A 20,397-nucleotide genomic window follows, 5' to 3' on the forward strand; every position below is an offset into this window, starting at 1 on the left:
TACCCTGAGTTCTGGGATGACAGGCATGAGCTTCCATGCTCCATGTATGCAGTGCTGGAGACTGGCCTGAGGACTCTGTGCTAGGCAAGCATTCTCTAAAGTGAGCTACATTCCTAGCCCCTTTGTAACATCTCTGCAGACTGATAACCACCTCTTAAGTGTTCTCCACACCACCTTCTAGTTCATTCCCCCTTTCCAGTCCTTCCTTACTGGCTCCCTTCCCTTCTTGACTTGGCTTGGTAATATTAAAACGTTTCAACCGGAGAAATGGCCAGTTCTCTGGATTTGAGCCAACAGTGGAAAACTTTCCTTGGGCCTTACTTCCTTCTTTATCTGGAAACAGGCCAGGTCCTCTCAGTGATTTTTCTTTGTAGTTGCACACAAACTCGAAGATAAGATCAACAGTGTTAAGTAAAGCATTTGAAGACTGGAACACCGAATAAATTGCAAAGACTCTTTTAAGTCTGCAAATTACTTGCAGATAAAAAAATCAGAGTGAAACTTGGAAAAATAGTGCAAAGACGATCCCTCCTTAATTCCCCCATTTAACCCACTGAACACTGTTGAGTTTTCATTACTGTCTCGCCCTCCCACCTCCTTCCTTATTGAAGCCTACTTGGAGTACAACCTTTGAGCTTTAGTGTTATCTTTCTCCTGTCTATATGCCCCCAGCATACACCACTGCAATGTAGCCATAAAAGTAGGGCTGTATCTTTTTTTTCAGCACTCAGAGAAGGAATAAACATGTCTTTTGAGAGAAAATGCCTTTAATATGCTATCATTTTATTTTCAGTCTAGTAAGAAAGAACCATCAATAGCTTTACAGCAAGAAAGGGGAACTTACAGGTAAATCGACTGTTACAGCCAAAGGTGCATCTTTTATGTATTAGGAATGAATTTGGACTTATCCTTTCAAACTGAGGAAGATCCCCCTCTGTAGGCAGAGGTCCTCATCAGCATCTGTAGTTGTCTTATTTTATGTCTGTGGAAAGTGACCTGATGCTCACAACTCGTTTTCCTTATCAGTACAATGGAGTGATTGATGCCTTCTTCACACGTGTGTTGGAAGGAATATACTTCCAAGAGGTCCTGTCAGAAGTGGCTTTTCCTTAAATCTTTCAGCACTAATTGGTGTATCCTCAGTAGGAACCTCGGAACTATAAGCCCCTTTTCTGAGATTTTCTTAAGGACTGGGAAGACACAGTTCTTATTTTCAACCCCCAGACAAGTAATTGTCTTAAAACTAGAGGCCTGTCAGGAGGTGGTGGCGCACGCCAGTGTAGGACAGTTTATTCTGTGTGGTGAATATCTGTCTGCCTTGCTATCGACTCAATTAACCTGGCATGTGGTATTCTAGTCTGATTTCATTGTTCTGACAAGATCTGAAATGGATATATCTTCTAAGTTCTATGATTAGGTATTTGATGGCAGACAAGTTTTATTCGAGGGGAAAAATGATCTCCTTTTTATTAGCCAGTGGCGATAGATTTGTAATAACCTCCTGATGCTGTTTTACAAACTTAGCTTGTTAAGAAAACTGGATGTTTTTAATGACTGTTTGAAAAGGTATCTAGAGACAGAGAAACTTCTGCTTACTTTCCTCCTACCCCTAAAAAAGACCACAAACACTCAGAATCAAATAACAAACACAAGAGCATATATGCGCATGTGCCTCTGGGCAGGACTGTGTTTGAAAATCTGTGTACAAGCAAGTTTCTGAAATTGTAAGGAAAGTTGCAAGGGCTCCTGAGTCTAGATTTTAAGTAGCAAAGCTTATCACTGAACTTCCTGCCCAGCCCCCATATAACAGTGTAGAATAGGAATTATCTGGGGAGAGTTTCTGAATGGGAGAGTCTTCTGAAATATCTCCAACTCATTGTGTGTCCATTTGTTTGGAATTCTGCCTTATAAGGAATTACATCCCATCTCAACTGCCCTGCTGATATCTTAGAGACCAAAGAGACACTGCAATGGGAAGGGTGCTTCTGTTTCTCTGCTCTTGTTTCATTCGGAGACTATGACCTGTTGTATCTCAATTGGCTGAAATCCACGGACAGCAGCTGGAGTGGTGAAAAAAGTGTTGGGCAGGTCCCCAGGGCTGATGGAGCCAGAGTCACTTTGCACGGAACCGCCAGTGTTCTCAAACTGGGAGATTTTCTTTTTGATCATCTTTCTCTCCTTGGCTCTGCGATTCTGAAACCAGATTTTCACCTGAAACACAAAATGCTTTACACTTAATGGGGACTACCATGAGTGTAGTCAACAGTGGCTGCTGGTCTTACAAGACCCCTTCAGGAACATCTCTTCATTTGAGCCTCACGGTAACTTTGTGAAGTATACCCATTTTACAGGTTCTAAAAAGCTGGGGCTCAGAGAGGGTAGGCATTTTGTAAGAAAAGAGACTGAAATAATCAAATCTAGGACTACCAACTCTGAATGCAACTCACTCCTCTGCTACACAGTAGAAATCATTATATAAGGATGGCAAGGACTGCTGATGAAAGAGAACTATTTAAATAGCAAAGGTGATTACAATCAGTCATTAAGAGTAACTTCCGTGTATTAAAAAGTTAACAACACATAGAACTGGGTGAGCAGGGTCATGGAATACCATCTATTTCTTGTTGGAAATCAACACCAGAGTGGTGTTAATGTGCCTACACATGGATGGAATGCAAACTGCTTGAGATAAGGCAATGTATCAACGGACTTTACCTTTATAGACGTCTATGACTCCAGCAGCACTGCTAGACTAGGGAAAACTCACCAGGTGCTCATGTAATTGCAAAGTCTGAATGAGTGGAAACTGCTGACCTTGGCTGCAACTTGGCCTTCACTGAGTACTCACAGTAAATTAAATTCAAGGCAGGCATCATAACATCATATAGACCAGAGAAGATTACATTGCCTGTCGTGAATGACAGAAAAGCTCCATCCATGGAGCTGCAATGATGTGCAGTCCCTCTTGTAGTTTGACTGACAGGGAGCAGACAGTGGCCATAGTTGTGAAATTTCCACTTTTCACACTCAGTACTACTCGAGAGACCAGATCAAGGTTTGACTTGATTGATGAATTGTATTGGAATTCTGATCTATTTGCATCTCTGTGTTCCATCTCTTGTTCCCAGGCTTGCGCGATACCCACCCATTAAATAGTTAATAAATCCAAAGGCCAATGAAACAACACAGGATGAGTGTGGGTTTAAGGGTGCTTAAAGAAAGCCTCTGTCCTCTAGTTTGCTATTTCCTCCAAACCCCAGACAATTGAAATGACTATGTGGGAAATGTTTGGCAATACCTGTCTCTCAGAAAGGCCCAGGTTAACTGCCAGCTCTGACTTCCTTCGGATTGTGATGTATCTATTGCAGTGAAATTCCTTTTCCAGCTCCAGCCTTTGATGATCGGTGTAAACCACACGATACTTTTCTTTTGTTCTTGTTTTCCCTGTTGGGGGAGAAAGCATGACATTTCATCTTATTCTGCTCCTTTGGAGATTTTTTTGGGTTAAAGGAACCAGTTACTCTTCTTACTTTTATTTATTACTTTAAATTATAAAGCAAATGTATTTTTAAACCAAATATGTCATGTGTGTTTCTCCATTAAATGCATTATCATCTGTGGCCATGGTATCTAACTGGATGTGTATAAAAACATCCATCATTCTAATCTATCTATCTATCTATCTATCTAAAACATCTTTTTAATGTTTCTTCTGAAATGATCAGTCAAATTCCAGCTATTCTACCATTGACCTACTGTTATATCAAACATTTAAAATAAACACTCAACCCATGAATTTCATTCCATTCCCAACCAGTATGAACAGTAATGGCAACATGCACCGTGAATTACATTTTACACAATTCTTTCATGACTGTTTTCCATTAAGCATCTTATCGCCTCTGTTGAATTATGCAGAGAATGTCTTATCCCCATTGTATAAATAAGGAACCTAAGGTTCAGTATAGGTAAGTGAATTTGTGCTAGTGAGCTTAGGAGTGTAGACCAAAACATGTACCTTTGACTCCCAAATCAGTATGCTAGATTTATTCCCAGTTTAAACCCACTGGGAAGTGTAATCCCAAGTGTGGCAAACTATTCTGGAATCCTGACATAGTTACATGTACTACCTAGAAAGAATTTGTATAGTTTGAAAGGAAAATATTTATTGCTACTTAGCAAATTATGCTTCAAAATAGCTCCTATTTATTTTTTAAAAAGTGATAGTTTTCCAGTGGGAATCTTAAGGCATTTTTCATTTCCAAGTGGATAGTGAATGGGGGAAGGAGGGAGTGTTGACTTAAGCAGACTGAAGTGAGTATTCCACGTGCTTTGAAAAGATATCCAAACATTTGGCTTGTGTTACAACATTGAGCTAATTTCTCATGCTCTCCTTCAAAAGGAGTGTTATTCCTCCTTTCAAATTTTCCAGAGGTGATTAGGAAGTTTCCCTTTCTTTTCAGTTTCTCTAACCCCCTCTAGGAGCTTGCTCTTTTTCTCTGTGGCTTTTAGAAACTTCTTCTGATCTTCTCTGGTTGTTTTTGATGTGAGATTTTGGGGAGCGACCTGTAGGACAAAGACTTCTTTAAAGTGGGTCCCTAAACTCCATTGAGGTGTTAAGATGCAGCACAGGCCTAACAAAGGAGCTACATAGCATGGATCCCATCCTGAACCCTCTTTACATTCAGGAACATCAACCAATTGGCTTGGAATTTACAAGCCCTAAACAAATGTCAGACACCCTTTCATCTCCAGGAAGAGGAGGGGGGAATGGATGCAGAAACAGATCTACCTCAGGATTCAACTAAATGGCTGGATAACTTCTGGACGACTCAGTGAAATGAAATTTCCCTCCCTTGAAATGATGGGTCCCAGACAATTAACTTTCCTCACAGGCCCAAATTTTGAGCTAGATTTCTGAATCCACACAGAAACATAGGAAACCAGGGATCTGGCTTTTGGCATATCCCAAAGACAGAATGTATACTGAAGAATGAAAACAAAAACCTGAGGTTTAATTTGTTTTTAGGACCTCAAATTTTAGGATCAAAATATAATCCTGAGGAGCTAGTTCCTAAAACCCTTCCTGATCAAAAAAGGGACCGAGTTTAAATTTTAACTTGAATCAGAGAGGTTAAAATTCAACTTGTGTGTGTCTGTGTCTTCAGTTCGGTCAATTAATCAGTAAATGTAAGCAGACTTCAAGAACTCTGGAAAGGTTGTGGTCTTTCCCCACCCCCATTGGTCATAAATTCCCCTCTTGCAGTTTCTTCTGAGGACAATAAAGTCAAGAGCAGGCCTCTTTATTTGCCATGAAAATGCTCACCCTTTCCGGCAATATAACCTCCAAAGAAAGGAGTGATGAGAAGAGCTTAGATGCATATCAAAGCGAAACAAGTGGTAAAGGGTCTGTGGCCCCAATCTGATAGATAAGACCGAAACCCCCAAGAAGACAGGGGAGTAGACTACCTGCACAGTTTACAAAAAGAAAGAAATTGAAATTTCCTGGAACTCGTCTCGTGCTGCCTTCTCAGAACCACATCTCTTTCCCCCCATTTCCTCTTCCCCTGAAATGACTGAAGGGATGTGGACACTTTCTGCTAGGGCGTAATGTCCATATTCCCATAACTAAAGCCAAACACCCAAAAGCATGAAGAATACTTGTTTTTATTAGGTTCCTCTATTTTCCAGAGACAATGACGTTTGGAGACCAAGGGATTCCCTTCTCAGCTGATATTGTGAGTTAATTTAGGATTGGAAAAAAGTCTAAGATGTATTAAGCAGCTATTTCCATTCCTCTGAAGTAAGAATTCCCTTACTTCTTCCACAAAGACTTGAACAAACACTTCCATAGTTCATAGTGGTCCTGCCCAGCACCCAGGAGACAGTGCCCTCACAGTTCATTAGGCAATGCCACCACATAGGATGACTTACAGTCACCGTAAGTGTGTTTGAAATGGTGTTCAGTGGAGAGACTCATGGCTAAAGTGATGCCAGGCAGAAAAGCCCCACAGAGCTTTGGGGGCATGATGGTGATGACAGTGGGACAAAGATGAAGAGAACCAGTCTTCTTACACAGGCAGTACCACCATGATGACTTCACCTAATGGCCATCCTGTACAGCTTTTAACTAAAAATCACATCCAAATTCACGTAAGAAATTGTCCAACAAAATGTGAAAGACCAAGGAAGACAATGACAAGCCTCAAGAATCATTAAGTGAAGTGTCCCAGTTGACGACAGCTTTTAAAGTATTTCCTTAGTCTTGAATGGCTTATCAGAATCAATCAAAATTCTTTCTCCTTTTGTAAACAGAGAAGCTTCTTTGCAGCTCTGCTTAGGACAGTGCCTGACCAATGCTCACACAGGGTCACAGTTCTGTACTAAAGAAAACGAAAAACAAAAACAAAAACAAAAAAAACCCACTTGGTCTCATGCACTGGCATTGTTTAAAATATGAGACTGGATGAAAATATTAACATTCTAGAAACTTTTGGATAAGATACATTTCCTTTAAGTTATGAAGACACGTGTTTAGAATAGAATACTAAGAAAACTATGATCATCTGGAAGACAGTAATTTATTCTACATGTCAATCTGCTCACTTTCATTAGAAATCACAGCCATAATTAGTGCCCCCCTTTAACTAAGTCTGTTTCAATTATCTTCATTAATATAGAAAACTGTCATTGATTGCCTTAATCCAAGGAAGGACTACTTCCAGTTTGTGGTCTACAGATTTTTTTCCTCTCAGCCCTAAACCACATGTTGTTGTGCAATGCTCCAGGGTGAGCAGAAAGCTTAGGAAGATCTGACTGATTCATTTATTCAGTTTTACAAACATGTAACACCTGCTCTGTTTGTTAAGCATACAAGGGGGGTACATTTTGGTCCAAAGTGTCCATTGGGGGTGATGACATTGATTTTTGTGGAGTTTCTGGCCTGATATCATGAAAGAGACTAGAATCTCCAGAATTTATGTGTGTGCTGTGAGGTGCTCTTATGCATATTCATCATCTTCTTAAGTTATTGATAATAACAACCCGAGCTAGAAGAAGACAGCACTAATGTGAACTTAGAAGGAGTTCAGATAAAACAGGTGCTGAAGTTCACAAAGCTTTGTCTATAGGACGAGTTGCCAACAGTCCAAGGGGTTGCAATATCATTCTCAGTGTTATGCTTCTCCTAAACACGGAAAACTCTGTGAAGGGGGCATGATCACATCAGGTGTGAGGCTTTAACAAATGAAGGTACACAGGCTAAGGAGTCTCCTTCTCAACTTCTCTTGGCATCAGAATTACCCAAAGAAGGCTCTGAGATATATACCAAAGGGAAGACTCAAAGACAGAGAAAACTGTTGTGTTTCCCGCTCATCAACAGAAAATCCATCACATCATTTTCTTATCGTGCCCTTTTCAAGCCCTAATTGTTTTCTGTTTAAAAACAACAAGCCAGAGACACTCTTCCCCTAGCATGTTTCCAAGTATAACCCTAGACAGTAGCTACTCTCTATGTCCTTTTAAATATGTGTATTTTGCTTATTACTAGGTTTTGGTGAATGGATGTTAATTTTACCCCCAAGATTAGATGTAACAGCAGCTCTGGGGATGGATACCCTACCCTAACCTCATTTTTTAAAGTTACATGACTCACCCTTATTTTCTTTTTAATGCCGTCTACCACCACAAGCCTTTAAGCAAGTTTGGAAGTGTTACTTTTAACCTTAGTAATAAAACGGGAGCGTCCTCCTCCTGGCTGAAAACTCTCCCAGAGGCAGGACATGGTACCTTTCTATCCTCCCACCTTTGCTTTTTGGAGGAGAGAGAAGAGAAAACACAGGACTGTGAACAACATAATCATCTAATCAAATACTATTGAAATATCATCTCCAGAGAGATGAATGTGGTAGTCAAATGTCACCAACCTTTTCTAATAACAGGGAGCAAGTATTGGAATAATAAGAAAGTGCTAAGAGAACAACCACCGCCGAAAACAAGCACATCACCCCATCCCTGTCTAAGATTAAAGTGGAGGAGCCTTCACTTTCTCTATGAGCCTCGCTCCCCACCAGCTAGCTCCCAGCTCCCCGTGGTTGCCCACCAGGGCTTGCTGGGCAGCGACATTAGACCTTAAATTGGCATCTTTATGCCATCTTGTGTGTTGTCGCTGTCGCATTCTGCCTCTGCAGTTCGTGGACACCTGCTGGAATAGCGACGAGGGCTTTAGGCACTTATTGGGGGGATACTAATACTCGTATTGGCTGTACGCTTGGCGGGTGTGAGTGTTGTGTCATATGAATTGACAGCTCAGTGCTGTAACCTCGCCCACTCAGTGCTTCCCTCGGTGGGAAGGAACATTGGAAAGGGATAGGCTTCAGACACTGCTAATTTGGGCGAAGGAAGCGGCAGCTTCGTTGAGAGCCCTGTAACTGAGGCTGCTTTGCCACGGAAAGCTTCTTAGACTGGGCCGCCGTCGGTTGCCCGCTAAGCAAGCACCTACTAAGGTGACCACCGCCAGTTTTTGGCGAGTCTGCACACCAGGGTGGGGAAAGATTTGGAGACAGAACAGACAAGCATGGTGACAAGCTCAGCTCTCTTTTCACCCCATTCATCACATGTGCATCTGTTTTCCCATCTGGGCAACGACGGGGTTGGATCCCCATCCTTATAGTTCATCGGGAGCACTGCCCATGCGCTCACTCCCTTGACTGATCCAGAAAGGGTAAAACCAAAGCAAAGCAGAGCAAAGCAAACCAACAACTCCAACAACCCCCAGGAGAGGTTTAGTCCCAAGCGCTACTTTTAGCCGGCTTTGAACCTAGGCGCAAAGGAGGGAAGTATTTATCCTGCCAGCCAGCTACGCTGTGGGCTGCTTAGCTGAACTCTCCTGGGGAAGGCGGGGGTGGTGAAGAGTAAGAGGGCAGGCAGACCAAGAGCAGTGAAGGGAGGAAGGGAACAGTGCGGGGGATGGATTACTCACCGGTCACCTGCACAGTCTTGCGCATCCACGCGTAGGGGCTGTGGCGGCTCCTGCTGGGAGAACTGGCACCAACGGTGCCTGAGTCGATGGAGACCAATGACTCACTGGCGGGGGCTGGCAGGCTACCGCTGTTGCTTGCGCCGCTGGTGGGGCCCAGATTGCTGTAGTCTGGCGAGCCGAAAGCCGTAGAGCTTGAGGTCATGTCGTTCATGGGTACTGTGGCCATTGTACTGGACGGCCCAGGGTATGTACTCCAGTCTTCCCGAGGCGGACTGTAGGGTGAGCTCCAGGCTCCCAGCGAAGGCTCGTGGGGATCCATGTTAGGCATATGAGGGTACCCCATGTAGTGTGGGTAAGCTGGGGCCGTAGTGAAGTTGGAGGCAGGCAGCGGACTACCACTGCTCCCAGAGGTGCCCACCCCGGTTGTGCTGCCTCCTCCAGGGCTCCTGAGAGTACCTGGGTACATGGCCGCTTCTTTTTCCAAAAGGCAGCTTCCATACATGATGACTTGGATAGAAGAAGTTGCTCCCTAAGCCATCCTGAGGTCCCTGTAAACTTAGCTCCAACTCGGGTTTGAGACGCAAGAGAGAATCAGCACTAGCTGCGCCACTGCCTCCTCTTTGCGTCTGGGACTACTTCAATCTTCCTGTCCTGCACCAGGTTTCCAGGTGACTGGTAGTGGGCCATAGGAGGGCCACCAAAGGCTGGGCTGACGTCAAGGGGCTTCTGGCTTTTACATAGCATTTGCATTCAAATGAAGGGTCATTTCACTTCCACAGGAACTTGTTCACTCCAGGCACCTTCTCCCCTGGCTCCCAGCCTTTCAGAGACGCTTCTGAGATTCTTCTGCTTCCTTAGCACCAGTTTTGTGCTTTTGAAGGCAGCTGTTCCTCAAGAGATTCTGATCAGCTCCTTCAAAATGAGACCGAGACGCACCAACAAAGTCATGCTCTCTTTACACTGAGGCCCTGTCTTTCACTGATCTTCAGAGCCCAGCCTGCTCTTCTGGTCTCCCCCTCTACCCATATTCTCCTGGTACGGGGTTTCCACCTGGCACTGACCCATCATGCCACTGTAAAGGATTTTCCCTTCTCCCACACACTCCTCAAGGAGAGGGCTTTGTTTCCACGGACAGATACTTGTTTCACAAATGTATATTCAGGATCCAGTGCGTCAGGAAGTGTTGTAGGCACTGGGGGTACAGTACTAACAAACATTTCTACCCTGACCTCCTCAAGTTACATTCCAGTTGGATGGGAGACTGCGTTAATTGGATGCTTAACAAATATGCACGTATTAAAGCATAATGAAACATACAGGCTATGAAAAGAGGAAGGGAGGAGAGAAAGCAGGTGGCTAGTGCATTGTCCGAATGTCACATTAATGTACTAGTTTAAATATCTCTTTCTGCTTCAAAGTTAGTGCCTCAAAGGAAGTTCTTACAGTCTCAAATCCATGGCAGACTTGCAATTTCCTTCCATAAGTATGAGTTAGCAGTCTATCACCTAGATCCCCAGACCCTTCCAGCCATTTAAAAATAGAAGCCCCAACTACATCTACATTGCAAGGCAGGGTTCATTAAGATGAAGCATGTAACCAGCTTGACTGCTGTACGCATTTATTCATCAGATACACTTTTGATAGGATTATTGATCCGTTTTTATTCAAATAAGGTGTCCCCAATAATTTAACCCTTACGACATAAAACGGATTTTAATAGTTTGTGTGACCGGTTTCCCACCCTCACCCCCTGTGGTAGACTTCTTTTTGGCTGGCTGGTTTCTTTTCAATTGCTGGTTTCTTGGAAGTTACAGCTTTTCCTGCAAAGGCTTCTTCGTGTTCTTAACAGCAACGGTCCTCTTTCCTTGCTGACTTTCTTGGCCTGTGCCCCTGCTCTAAGCTGCATTCTCTGCACCCATTGTCTGCAGACCCTTCCACGCACCCCTTCCCGTACCCCGCTATGTACCACCATCTCTGTATCCCTTCTCTGCACCCCTTCTTTGTACCCCATTCTTTGCACCCTTTTGCATCCCCTTCTTCTCAGCCTCTTCTCTGCAGCCCGCATCTGATTTGGCTTTGGCTACTGCCCCTGCTTTCTTAACCCAGTCTTTGTCCTTTCCGGCTCGGTGAAGACTGTGTTCTGTTGCAGGGTCCTTGTGTGTGGGTTTAGCTTCAACACGATTCTCAGCTTCTTAGTAGATTCTTATTCAGGAGTCTGATGAATCTTTCTGTGTGTTGCCTGTAGGGCTCTTTGGCTTTTCAGGATTCTGCCGACATCTGTATTGATCATCTTGTATATGTGAAGGCTATAGTTACTCTTGAGGGAAATGGTTATAAACCTAGTGGCATATGATTCATCTAACTTTGAGAAAACACTGTTAGTCCAAATGCAGAAATCTCTCCCGCACCCACTGGGAGCAGTTTGCTTACGTTAAACAGAACAATTCCAGGGATGTTTCTGAAAGTCTTGATGACACCATTGTCTTCATTATAGATGGTGCAGTGTCCCCTGAACTGGATATAAAGACACTTTCTCATTTTGCTCTTGCCAGCTCTCATTTGTAAAAAAAAAAAAAAAAAAAAAAAACATAGAACTTTTAAAAGTATTTTATTAATTCTTTGAGAATTTCATGTGGTGCATTTTGATCATATTCATCCCTTCCTTCAAGTCCTCCCAGGTCCACCCCACCTCCTCCCTCCCCACCCAATTTAAAATTTATTTTTATTATTATTTTTTAAAGAATTATTTATTTATTTATTATCTATACAGAAGAGGGCACCAGATCTCATTACTGGTGGTTGTGAGCCACCATGTGGGTGCTGGGAATTGAACTCAGGACCTCTGGAAGAGCAGTCGGTGCTCTTACCCTCTGAGCCATCTCTCCAGCCCAATTACATTTTTTTTTTTTGTTTTTCGAAACAGGGTTTCTCTGTGTAGCAATTTTTATTATTTTTAAGTGTGTGTGTGTATGTGTGTGTGTGTGTTTGTGCACGCATGTGTGTGAGTGCAGGTGCCTGCAGAGGCCAGAGCTGACTAGATCCTACTGGAGGTGTAGTCATAGGTGGTTGTAAGCCACTGGATGTGGTTCTAGGAATCCAACTCTGGTCCTCTGGAAGAGCAATATATGCTCTTAACTGCTGACCATCTCTCCAGCCCTCCCCCTTTAAAAAAACCAAACCAAACCAAAAATGAGTCCGGTTTATGTTGGCCAGTTACTCTTGGGTGTGGGGTCAATATTTTTGGTGTGGTTCTAAGCTTTAAGTTTCTTAAATGAAACAGCTTCCATGGCCTTCTTGTAACTTTCAACCTTATCTTCAACCAACAAAGAAAGTTCAGGAACTTCCTTAATATGATAACTTTTAGACACGAGCATGCTGGTTAAAGCTGAGGCAGCCAGGGCAGAGCACATGCCACACAGGTTTGGGGTTCTGTTTACTTTCTCATACCATGCCAGGTGTTGATTGGGGCACATGGGTGGCCTCCTCAATACAAATTTCCAAAGACATCTGGCTAGACTGGTGGGTCCCACCACCTTAACTCTGGGAATTCCAGCTTCAGCTGTCCTAGTATCAGGACTTAGCACTAGACTATGAGTTGCTAGTTCAGACAGTACAAAGCTGCCTATTGATTTTATGCAGGTTGGTGTGAACATGTTCACAATAACTTGTTGAATGGGAGCCTTGAATGCAGTGGACATACAGTTTTATCCCCTTTCAGAGTAAAGCAATATGATGGAATGAAGAACTCCCATTATCGAATAGGAAGCACATGAAGATACAAGGCCCCAAACAAACCCTCCTTCAGGTATACCTTCTCCTTTCTGTGTAAAGCAGAACTCAAGTGTCCCTCCTCCCAAACTCAAGGATTTTTAAGATCCAAGGAAAGCTAGAATCCTAGGGTTCTTCTGAGAATGACCAGCATGCTCTCCTCCTGGGTTACCTCAAAGCACAGAAGCCCATATTGCCTCTAAAATGGTGTCAGATAGTCACATAAGCAAGTTTCCCACCAGAAATAGATGCTTTGGTTATTATTCCCTTGCTTCTTCTCCTGCAGATTTACGTTCTGACCCTTCATTCTTCCCAGCTGGTCCCAGGATCTGGTGAAAGCGGTGAAAACTTCCACTCACTAGAGTGGAGAGAAGAGAAGAACAACTATTTATTAAGTAGTGGGTGCTAAACTGGGTATGAATAAAGCATCTGACCTTATTAAACTTGGATTCTAATTTTAAATATTACATTATTTATTTAATTATTTGTGTGTGTGTGTGTGTGTGTATGTTGGAATGGGGAGGTCAGAAGACAACTTGTAGGAGTTGATCTTCTCCTTCTGCCATGTGAATTCTGGGGATTGAACTTATATGGGCAGGCTTGTCAGCAATTGAAACATCTCATTGGCTCTTACGTTTTTATTCTAATGGCATGTTATTAGATAATTACATTTTGTGGCATGTCAAACAGCAATAATGTCTATGAAGAAAAAGAAAGCAATAGATAATATGGACTGCTGGAGAAAGATGCAGCAATTTTAAATTAGTGGTCTCCAAGAATTTCTCTTAGAAATAACATATGCATAAAAGACAAGAGTTGTTGGAAAATGTCACGAGGAAAGATCCATACCAAGGGAACCAGTGAAAAGAGAATGTTCGTTTTCTGTTGGAGAAAGGCTTTGTGGTTAAAGGAGTAGATAAGGTCCAAGTACTGAGGGGGAGTGAGATTTTGTAAAGATTAGGTTTTTCTCTAAGTGAGGTACTGATATTGTAGGATTTTGAGTAGATGAATACCATGGGGAATTGCTTTGGCCGTTGAATTTAAAATGGACCATAGATTTGGAGTGGAAGAAGGCATCTATAAGCAACCCCAGCATTTGGCAGGTAGAGGGAGGAGGATCAGGTTTTCAATCCATTTTCAGTGACATAGTAAGTTCAAGGGCAATCTAGACTACATGAGAAACTGCCTCAAAACTAACCAACAAGTAAACAAACAAATTACCAAACACTGTAAGCAAACAAATAGATTGTAGTTGCAGCACTTGGAAGGCTGAGGTGGAAGAGTGCCACGAGTTTAGAGCCAGTCGGAACTGCGTAGTGAGTTCAGGTCAGGGTGGCCTACAGAGAGAGGCCGCATCAAAAACCTAAAATAAAAAGGAGGAAAGAGGAAAGAGGAGAAGGAAGAAAAGGAGAGAAAACAACATAACCCAATGAATCCAATGTTACACATGAGGAGACAGAGGGCTCGAAAGGGCAAGATTTTAAGGGACCAAAGGACAGAACTGTGATTGAAAAACAGGTCTGTCAACTATCAGTTCATCGCTCTTTCCACTAAAAGGTACTATTTTTGCATATGTACTCTCTGTTCCTGAACTGTCTCCACAATCTCCAAGTTGTAGAAAGAAAAACAAGTTCAATTTCTCTGTTTCACAAGACTCCGCTCCAATACCTAACTCCTCCCCAAAGTCTCATGGAGTAATCTTTCTCTCAGAAAGTTACCTTCCTTTTTATGTTTGAGCCCCATTAGAGACGCCTGTCCCTAAATGACGGTCACAATTTGGTCTGCTTCAGAGCTATTTGAAGTCTTAACTGACTCTTTTGGGATTGGAGCACTTTGAAAGAACATGAGCCGATGTGTTTGTGTCCAGTAGAATGGAACACCCTCTACTAGGCTTTTTTGGGAAATATTTATGTACTGAATCAGTAAAGGACCTTTGGATGGTGAAAGGACTTTGGATTGTGGATTGGAAACCATGGTGACCCAGTGACCCATCTACAGGGAGTGGGGGCAGGGGTGGTAAGAACATTGCCCAGTGCTTGCCAGGGTTCCACTTCAGGATTCTCCAGTTTTGTTGTTGTTGTTGTGTGTGTGTGTGTGTGTGTCTGTTGGAAAAGGGACAGACAAGGAGTCTAGTTTATTTAAAAGCAACTTTTGATTTCTTTCTTGAGTATTAACCAGAGAGGCAGCTTTACTACAGGAAGTGAAAGAAGCATGGGTGGAATGGGGCTTCAAACCCTGGGAGGATTCTTTTCACTGTCCAGGTTAATTTTAAGGCTGAAGGAGATATTGAATGTGAAATTATTGATGGACCATGGGGATCTGGTTAAGCCTTTTAATGCTTGGAAGAACTCACTTGAAAATTTTTTTCTAAACCTGGATTGGCCCCTCAATGCTGCTGGAGTAGTTGAGAGCATCTCTCCATCCCAGCACATTCCTTTCTAACCACTTGCTCCACCTCCCTGGCCCAGACTGGGGCCAGGTTTGAGTTTTTGCCAAGGGATCTAAAGAGTAGAATAATCTCTTTGTCTTATAGAGCATGGTCCTTTTATCAATCTTAGGGTCCTCTTAGTCCTGAGAAGGACACCCAGAGTTCAGAACTTAAGAACTGATGGAATGGTAATTGAGGATGAGAATAGATCAGAGACTTACCCAAGGCGCACACTAGCAGACTACCCATGTAACTGGGAAAGCTCAGACATAATTCACTATGGACCTCCACAAGACACTCCACTTGAAAAATGGGACAGATAATAAAAAGCTCTCTGTAGTGATGTTGAGAGAGTTGAGTACACCAACAGTGTGCTCAACAAATAGCTGTTTATTGCTATCACCCACAGAGTGGCTGAGACTACAAAGTATGGGCCTACCACGCCTCCATGGTTCCACTCATGAATGGAATGCCTGGTAATGGGTGTGAAGGCTGAGAATAGTGTGGACATCTCTGCCTGTTGACTCTCTGTTCAAGCTCTGCCCTGCAATCTATCTACCCATTCCCACCTTTCTCCTTGAGCTTGGTGGAGCCTTAGTGGTGCTAATGCTCAAATGAACATCTTCTGACCATCTTCATCACTCTGATGAACATTTGCACTTCCAGGGAGGGTGTTCTAGAGAATTAGAACCACTAAGTATTGGTCAAAGCAAGGTCTAAGTATGTTTTTATAATAAGATTGGAGTATTTTGTGAGAATGTGAAGAATTAGGATAAATACCCATTGGAATGGTTGAGGACTAGAGTTCTATAGTAACCTTAATTGAGGGGCCAGATTCCCAGTTTGGATAATGAGAATAAAAGAAAACTGTGGAGGTCCAAAGCTAGGTGAAAGCCAAAAGTTAACACAGTGAAGAAATAGGCTTCTTAGACATTCAAAGACTTAACTCTGAGGGAAAGTTGTGTATGAGGAGGCAAGTGGGGGCCATTGCCTAATGTCAAGGTCTCAGACATGTATATGGGAAGGGTTTTGCGGAAGAGAGAGGACAGAGGAAAGCAAAATCAACCCCTAATAGGGAGGCATTGCAAGCCCATTGTTATAATCATAGCAGAGGGACCTTAAATGACAGCCGGAGAGGACAAAAATGGTTGACTCTAAAGTAAAGAGAGAAATGCACGTCCTGGCTGGTGGATGGAGGAACAGAAGCAGAAATCCAGTTCACAGAGCATGTAGGTACTCCCAGTCAGAACCCAGGCATTTGCTCCTGGACATTTCCATCAGACTCACCAAAATCAAAGGGATTAAATGGTTTTCAGCCCTATTTTACACGCTAGTAGAGGGAAGGGGTAGGATTGGAAATTCAGTGAGATTTGGTAACTGGCCCAAGGTAAAAAGAAGAAAAATCTAGCACAGAGCTGCTTTGATAATCCCTTGTTCTAATGACAGTGTTCATGCCTGCCTGGGGATTGGTACTTGGGAAAATATAGGTTAGGTACTGTGGCCATATTTGTTGAAGACAGCATAAGAAGGAAAAGTTGCAAGACTGTAACAGGAAAGATAAGTTCTAAGAAGAACATTCCTACTGTAAGGTCCAGTAGGTACTGCAATGGGTGAACAGGTTGATCAAAGTAAAGTGGAACCCCTTCACAACTTCATCAACTATAAACATTTCATATGCGCCGGGCGGTGGTGGCGCACACCTGTAATCCCAGCACTCAGGAGGCAGAGGCAGGTGGGTCTCTGTGAGTTCGACGCCAGCCTGCTCTACAGAGCTAGTCCAGGACAGGCTCCAAAACCACACAGAGAAACCCTGTCTTGAAAAACCAATAAATAAATAAATAAATAAATAAATAAATAAATAAATAAATAAATAAATAAATAAAATAAACAAATATTTCATACTATAGTGGCACATCTCTGAAACTCTATAGTTTTAGAATTTGTTCTTGATACCTATATTGTGTGGGTGTTGTCAAATATATGACATGTATCTACTGTTACAGGACTATATAGAATACTTTCATTGCCCTATTGGTCTAATCTTGGTCTAGTCATCATCTCTGTCGCTTAGCATATACTGATCTTTTTAAACTAATTCTGTTCAGCCTTTACCAAAATGCCATATAGTCAGAATTATATAAGATATAGCATTTTGCTGGGCGATGGTAGCTCATGCCTTTAATCCCAACACTCGGGAGGCAGAGGCAGGCCGATCTCTGTGAGTTCAAGGCCAGCCTGGGCTACAGAGTGAGTTTCAGGACAGGCTCCAAAGTTACACAGAGAAACCCTGTCTCGAAAAACCAACCCCCCCAAAAAAGATATAGCATTTTCAGATCATCTTCTTTCACTCAGAAATACAAACATAAAGTTCCACTATGTCTCTCATGGTGTTGCACCTTATTTCCTTTTAGCAATGAAGAATATACCATTATTTGAATATATTGTAGTATATTTATCCATCTGCCTGCTAAAGGACATCTTGACAATTACAGGTAAAGCTGCTGTATCCATATGTGACTTCTTTTGTGTAGATATGTTTTCAGTGCATTTGAGTAAATATCAGGAAACACAACTGATGGATTATATGGCAATAGCATATTTGGTTTGTGAGAAACTGCCAGAGTAGAGTATCTTGAAAAGTGTCTCTATTGTTTTTCTTTCCTCTAGCAGCACATGGGAATTATAGGTGTTCTGCATCCTTGCCAGTATTTGGTGTAATGTTGTCAATGCTCTGAATTTTGGTGATTGTTATTCCCTAATAATATCTGATGTTGGATATTTTTTTTCCAACATAATATTATTGGTTATTTGGGAATTTCACATAATTCACCCCCATCACACTCACTTCCCAGTCCTCCCAGATCTGCGTCCTCCACCCTTGTGACCTCTCCCCACAATAAAAGAAGAAAAAGTCCAATTTGTGTTGCCCATATATTTATCGGAGCATAGTTAGTCTCCCAGTAGCCAGCCCCTTAGAGAAAACTGAGTCATGTTGTAGCCACCCCTGCACCATGCACCAGAAGCCCTCAGTTGTGGAAAGCTGTACTTCAGCATCCTTATCTCAATGGCTTCCTGTCGAGGCTGTTTCATTTTGGGGGGTGGGGTTGTAGATGTAACCGTCTTGTTAAATAAGAAACACAGAGCGAATTGTAAAGTTAAAAACCCAAGAGGTCAGAGCAAAAGCTAAGAGCTAAAAACCTTACCCTTTACTGTCACTGCTGTCCTCCTCAGCAAGAGAGCTACTTTTTGTGTGTTTGTTTTTTTATTGACTTTTTATTTTGTCTTTTTATTGGTTGTAAACCCAACCACATGACCTCCTCGTCACTGTCCATCTATACAGACCTCCAGGTCTTTTATGGTTGGTATTGAGATTAAAGGCGTGTGTCTCTATGTTGGCTGTATCCTTGAACACACAGAGATCTGTCTAGCTCTGCCTCCCAAGTGTTGGGATTAAAGGCGTGCACCACTACTGCCCAGCTTTCCTATGGCTTGCTATTAGCTCTGACCCCCAGGCAACTTTATTTATTAACATACAAATAAAATCACATTTCAGTACAAATAAAATATCACCATATTTTCCCCTTTTTATCTTAATAAAAAGGAAAAAGTTATAACTAATATAAGAAAAACTATATACAAAAGTACAATAACTATATACTATATATACAAGCAATAAATACCTAAACAATGTCTAGTCCATTTGTATTTGACAAATTCAGAAAAAATAATTTCATTATCTATCTTATTTTGGTAAGTCCAAAATGTACCTAATTTACTTTCTATCCTAACTAATCTTTAACTATAACTAACTAATCTTCAACTCCCTCAGAGACCCAAGAAGGAAATAATATTACCTAACAAAAATAAAAACAGGAAGAAACTTCCAAAAAAAATGTGAGTTGAAAGAAACAGCCAGCTGCCTGGACAGTCACCTGAGGTTTCTCTGCAGTGTTGGGGTATCATCTTCAGCCTATAGGCTTAGCGTACTTGACAGACTCATTTGTGAAGTAGGATGTCACATTTGGCGAGAGCAGTCCATGTACTAGAAACACCTGAATTCCACTAGTGTTATGTTATGATTTAGGATTTTAAATTTTGGAAATTGTTGATGTTTTTTGAATTTAGCAGTCCATTTTTCTTTGCTGTGTGTGTGTGTGTGTGTGTGTGTGTGTGTGTGTGTGTGTGTGTGTGTGTGTGTGTGTCTTCATCTCGGCATTGTTCTGTATAAATAAAACACTGATTGGCCAGTGGCCAGGCAGGAAGTATAGGCGGGACAAGGAGAGAGGAGAATTCTGGGAAGTGGAAGGTTGAGTCAGGGAGACACTGCCAGCCGCTGCCATGACAAGCAACATGTGAAGATGCCAGTAAGCCACGAGCCACGTGACAAGGTATAGATTTATAGAAATGGGTTAATTTAAGATAAAAGAAGTAGATAACAAGAAGCCTGCCATGGCCATACAGTTTATAAGTAATATAAGCATCTGAGTGATTATTTTATACATGGGTTGTGGGACTTCAGGGCCATTGTAGGACCTGGAGAGAAGCTTTCCAGCTACATGGGGTGGATGGGGATAGGCGAGAGAAGTTGTCACAGAAGCTTTCTATGTCTCTCATTTTCAACTGTGAGTCTGCCATCATTGATTACATTGCAAAAGAAGCTTCCTTACCCTTTCCAGTCTGTGGGAGCAGGGATCATGGACATCAACATGGCCTCTGCTGCAGTACAGGCCTAGGACACCATAGCCCTTAGCAGCAGCATAGCCTATGAGCTGCTACATGGCCTGCGCACAACACAGACCACAGACACCAACCAATATGGTTCCTGGCTGCAACCTAGCATGGGTCTTGGACATTAATATGGCCACCAGTGGCAGCCCAGACCACAGATATCCACATGAACTTTAGGCTTCAATGTTGAACTCTACCCCACTCCCATCTATTTACCTTTTCAGTGAAGTATTCAAGAGTTTTGCTCATATTAAAAGTAGATTGAGCTGGGCAATGGTGGTACACGCCTTTAATCCCAGCACTTGGGAGGCAGAGGCAGGTGGATCTCTGTGAGTTCAAGGCCAGCTTGATCTACAGAGTGAGTTCCAGGACAAGCTCCAAAGCTACAGAGAAACTCTGTCTCAAAAAGCCAAAAAAAAAGTAGATTGTTTTATTGTTGAGTTTAAAAATTAAATTACATTTACTTATTTATTCATGTGTTGTGGAGAAGGCA

The 20,397-nt window shown here is 42.4% G+C and overlaps 1 protein-coding gene and 1 long non-coding RNA gene across 3 annotated transcripts; one reads left to right on the top strand and one right to left on the bottom strand.

Annotated features, from left to right (window-relative positions):
- Positions 1-749: 749 nt before the first annotated feature.
- Positions 750-10,155, bottom strand: Cdx4 (caudal type homeobox 4). The gene is made up of 3 exons (XM_006991578.3): positions 8,981-10,155; positions 3,299-3,444; positions 750-2,211 (listed from the first exon to the last, which is right to left on the bottom strand). Exons 1-3 carry the CDS (start codon positions 9,480-9,482, stop codon positions 2,005-2,007), a joined length of 855 nt encoding a protein of 284 aa, XP_006991640.1. The 5' UTR covers positions 9,483-10,155; the 3' UTR covers positions 750-2,004.
- On the top strand, positions 8,646-13,215 carry LOC143270714 (uncharacterized). Of its 2 annotated transcripts, XR_013047950.1 has the most exons (4): positions 8,646-9,224; positions 9,468-9,648; positions 12,699-12,785; positions 13,035-13,215. It is a non-coding gene; the product is annotated as an uncharacterized LOC143270714 (long non-coding RNA). The 2 variants fall into 2 exon arrangements; XR_013047951.1 differs by lacking the exon at positions 12,699-12,785 and having other exon boundaries at positions 8,848-9,224.
- The last annotated feature ends 7,182 nt before the right edge of the window (positions 13,216-20,397 follow it).

This window comes from Peromyscus maniculatus, chromosome X (assembly GCF_049852395.1).
Source record: "Peromyscus maniculatus bairdii isolate BWxNUB_F1_BW_parent chromosome X, HU_Pman_BW_mat_3.1, whole genome shotgun sequence".
Taxonomy (NCBI): Eukaryota; Metazoa; Chordata; class Mammalia; order Rodentia; family Cricetidae; genus Peromyscus; species Peromyscus maniculatus.

Excerpts from the sequence above, each read along its gene's own strand:
- Cdx4 (XM_006991578.3), bottom strand. The coding sequence starts at position 9,482 with ATGTATGGAAGCTGCCTTTTGGAAAAAGAAGCGGCCATGTACCCAGGT. Across the intron at positions 3,445-8,980 it reads CAAGACTGTGCAGGTGACCG|GGAAAACAAGAACAAAAGAA; the intron begins GTGAGTAATCCA and ends CTCCCCCAACAG. Across the intron at positions 2,212-3,298 it reads TGGGCCTTTCTGAGAGACAG|GTGAAAATCTGGTTTCAGAA; the intron begins GTATTGCCAAAC and ends TTTGTGTTTCAG.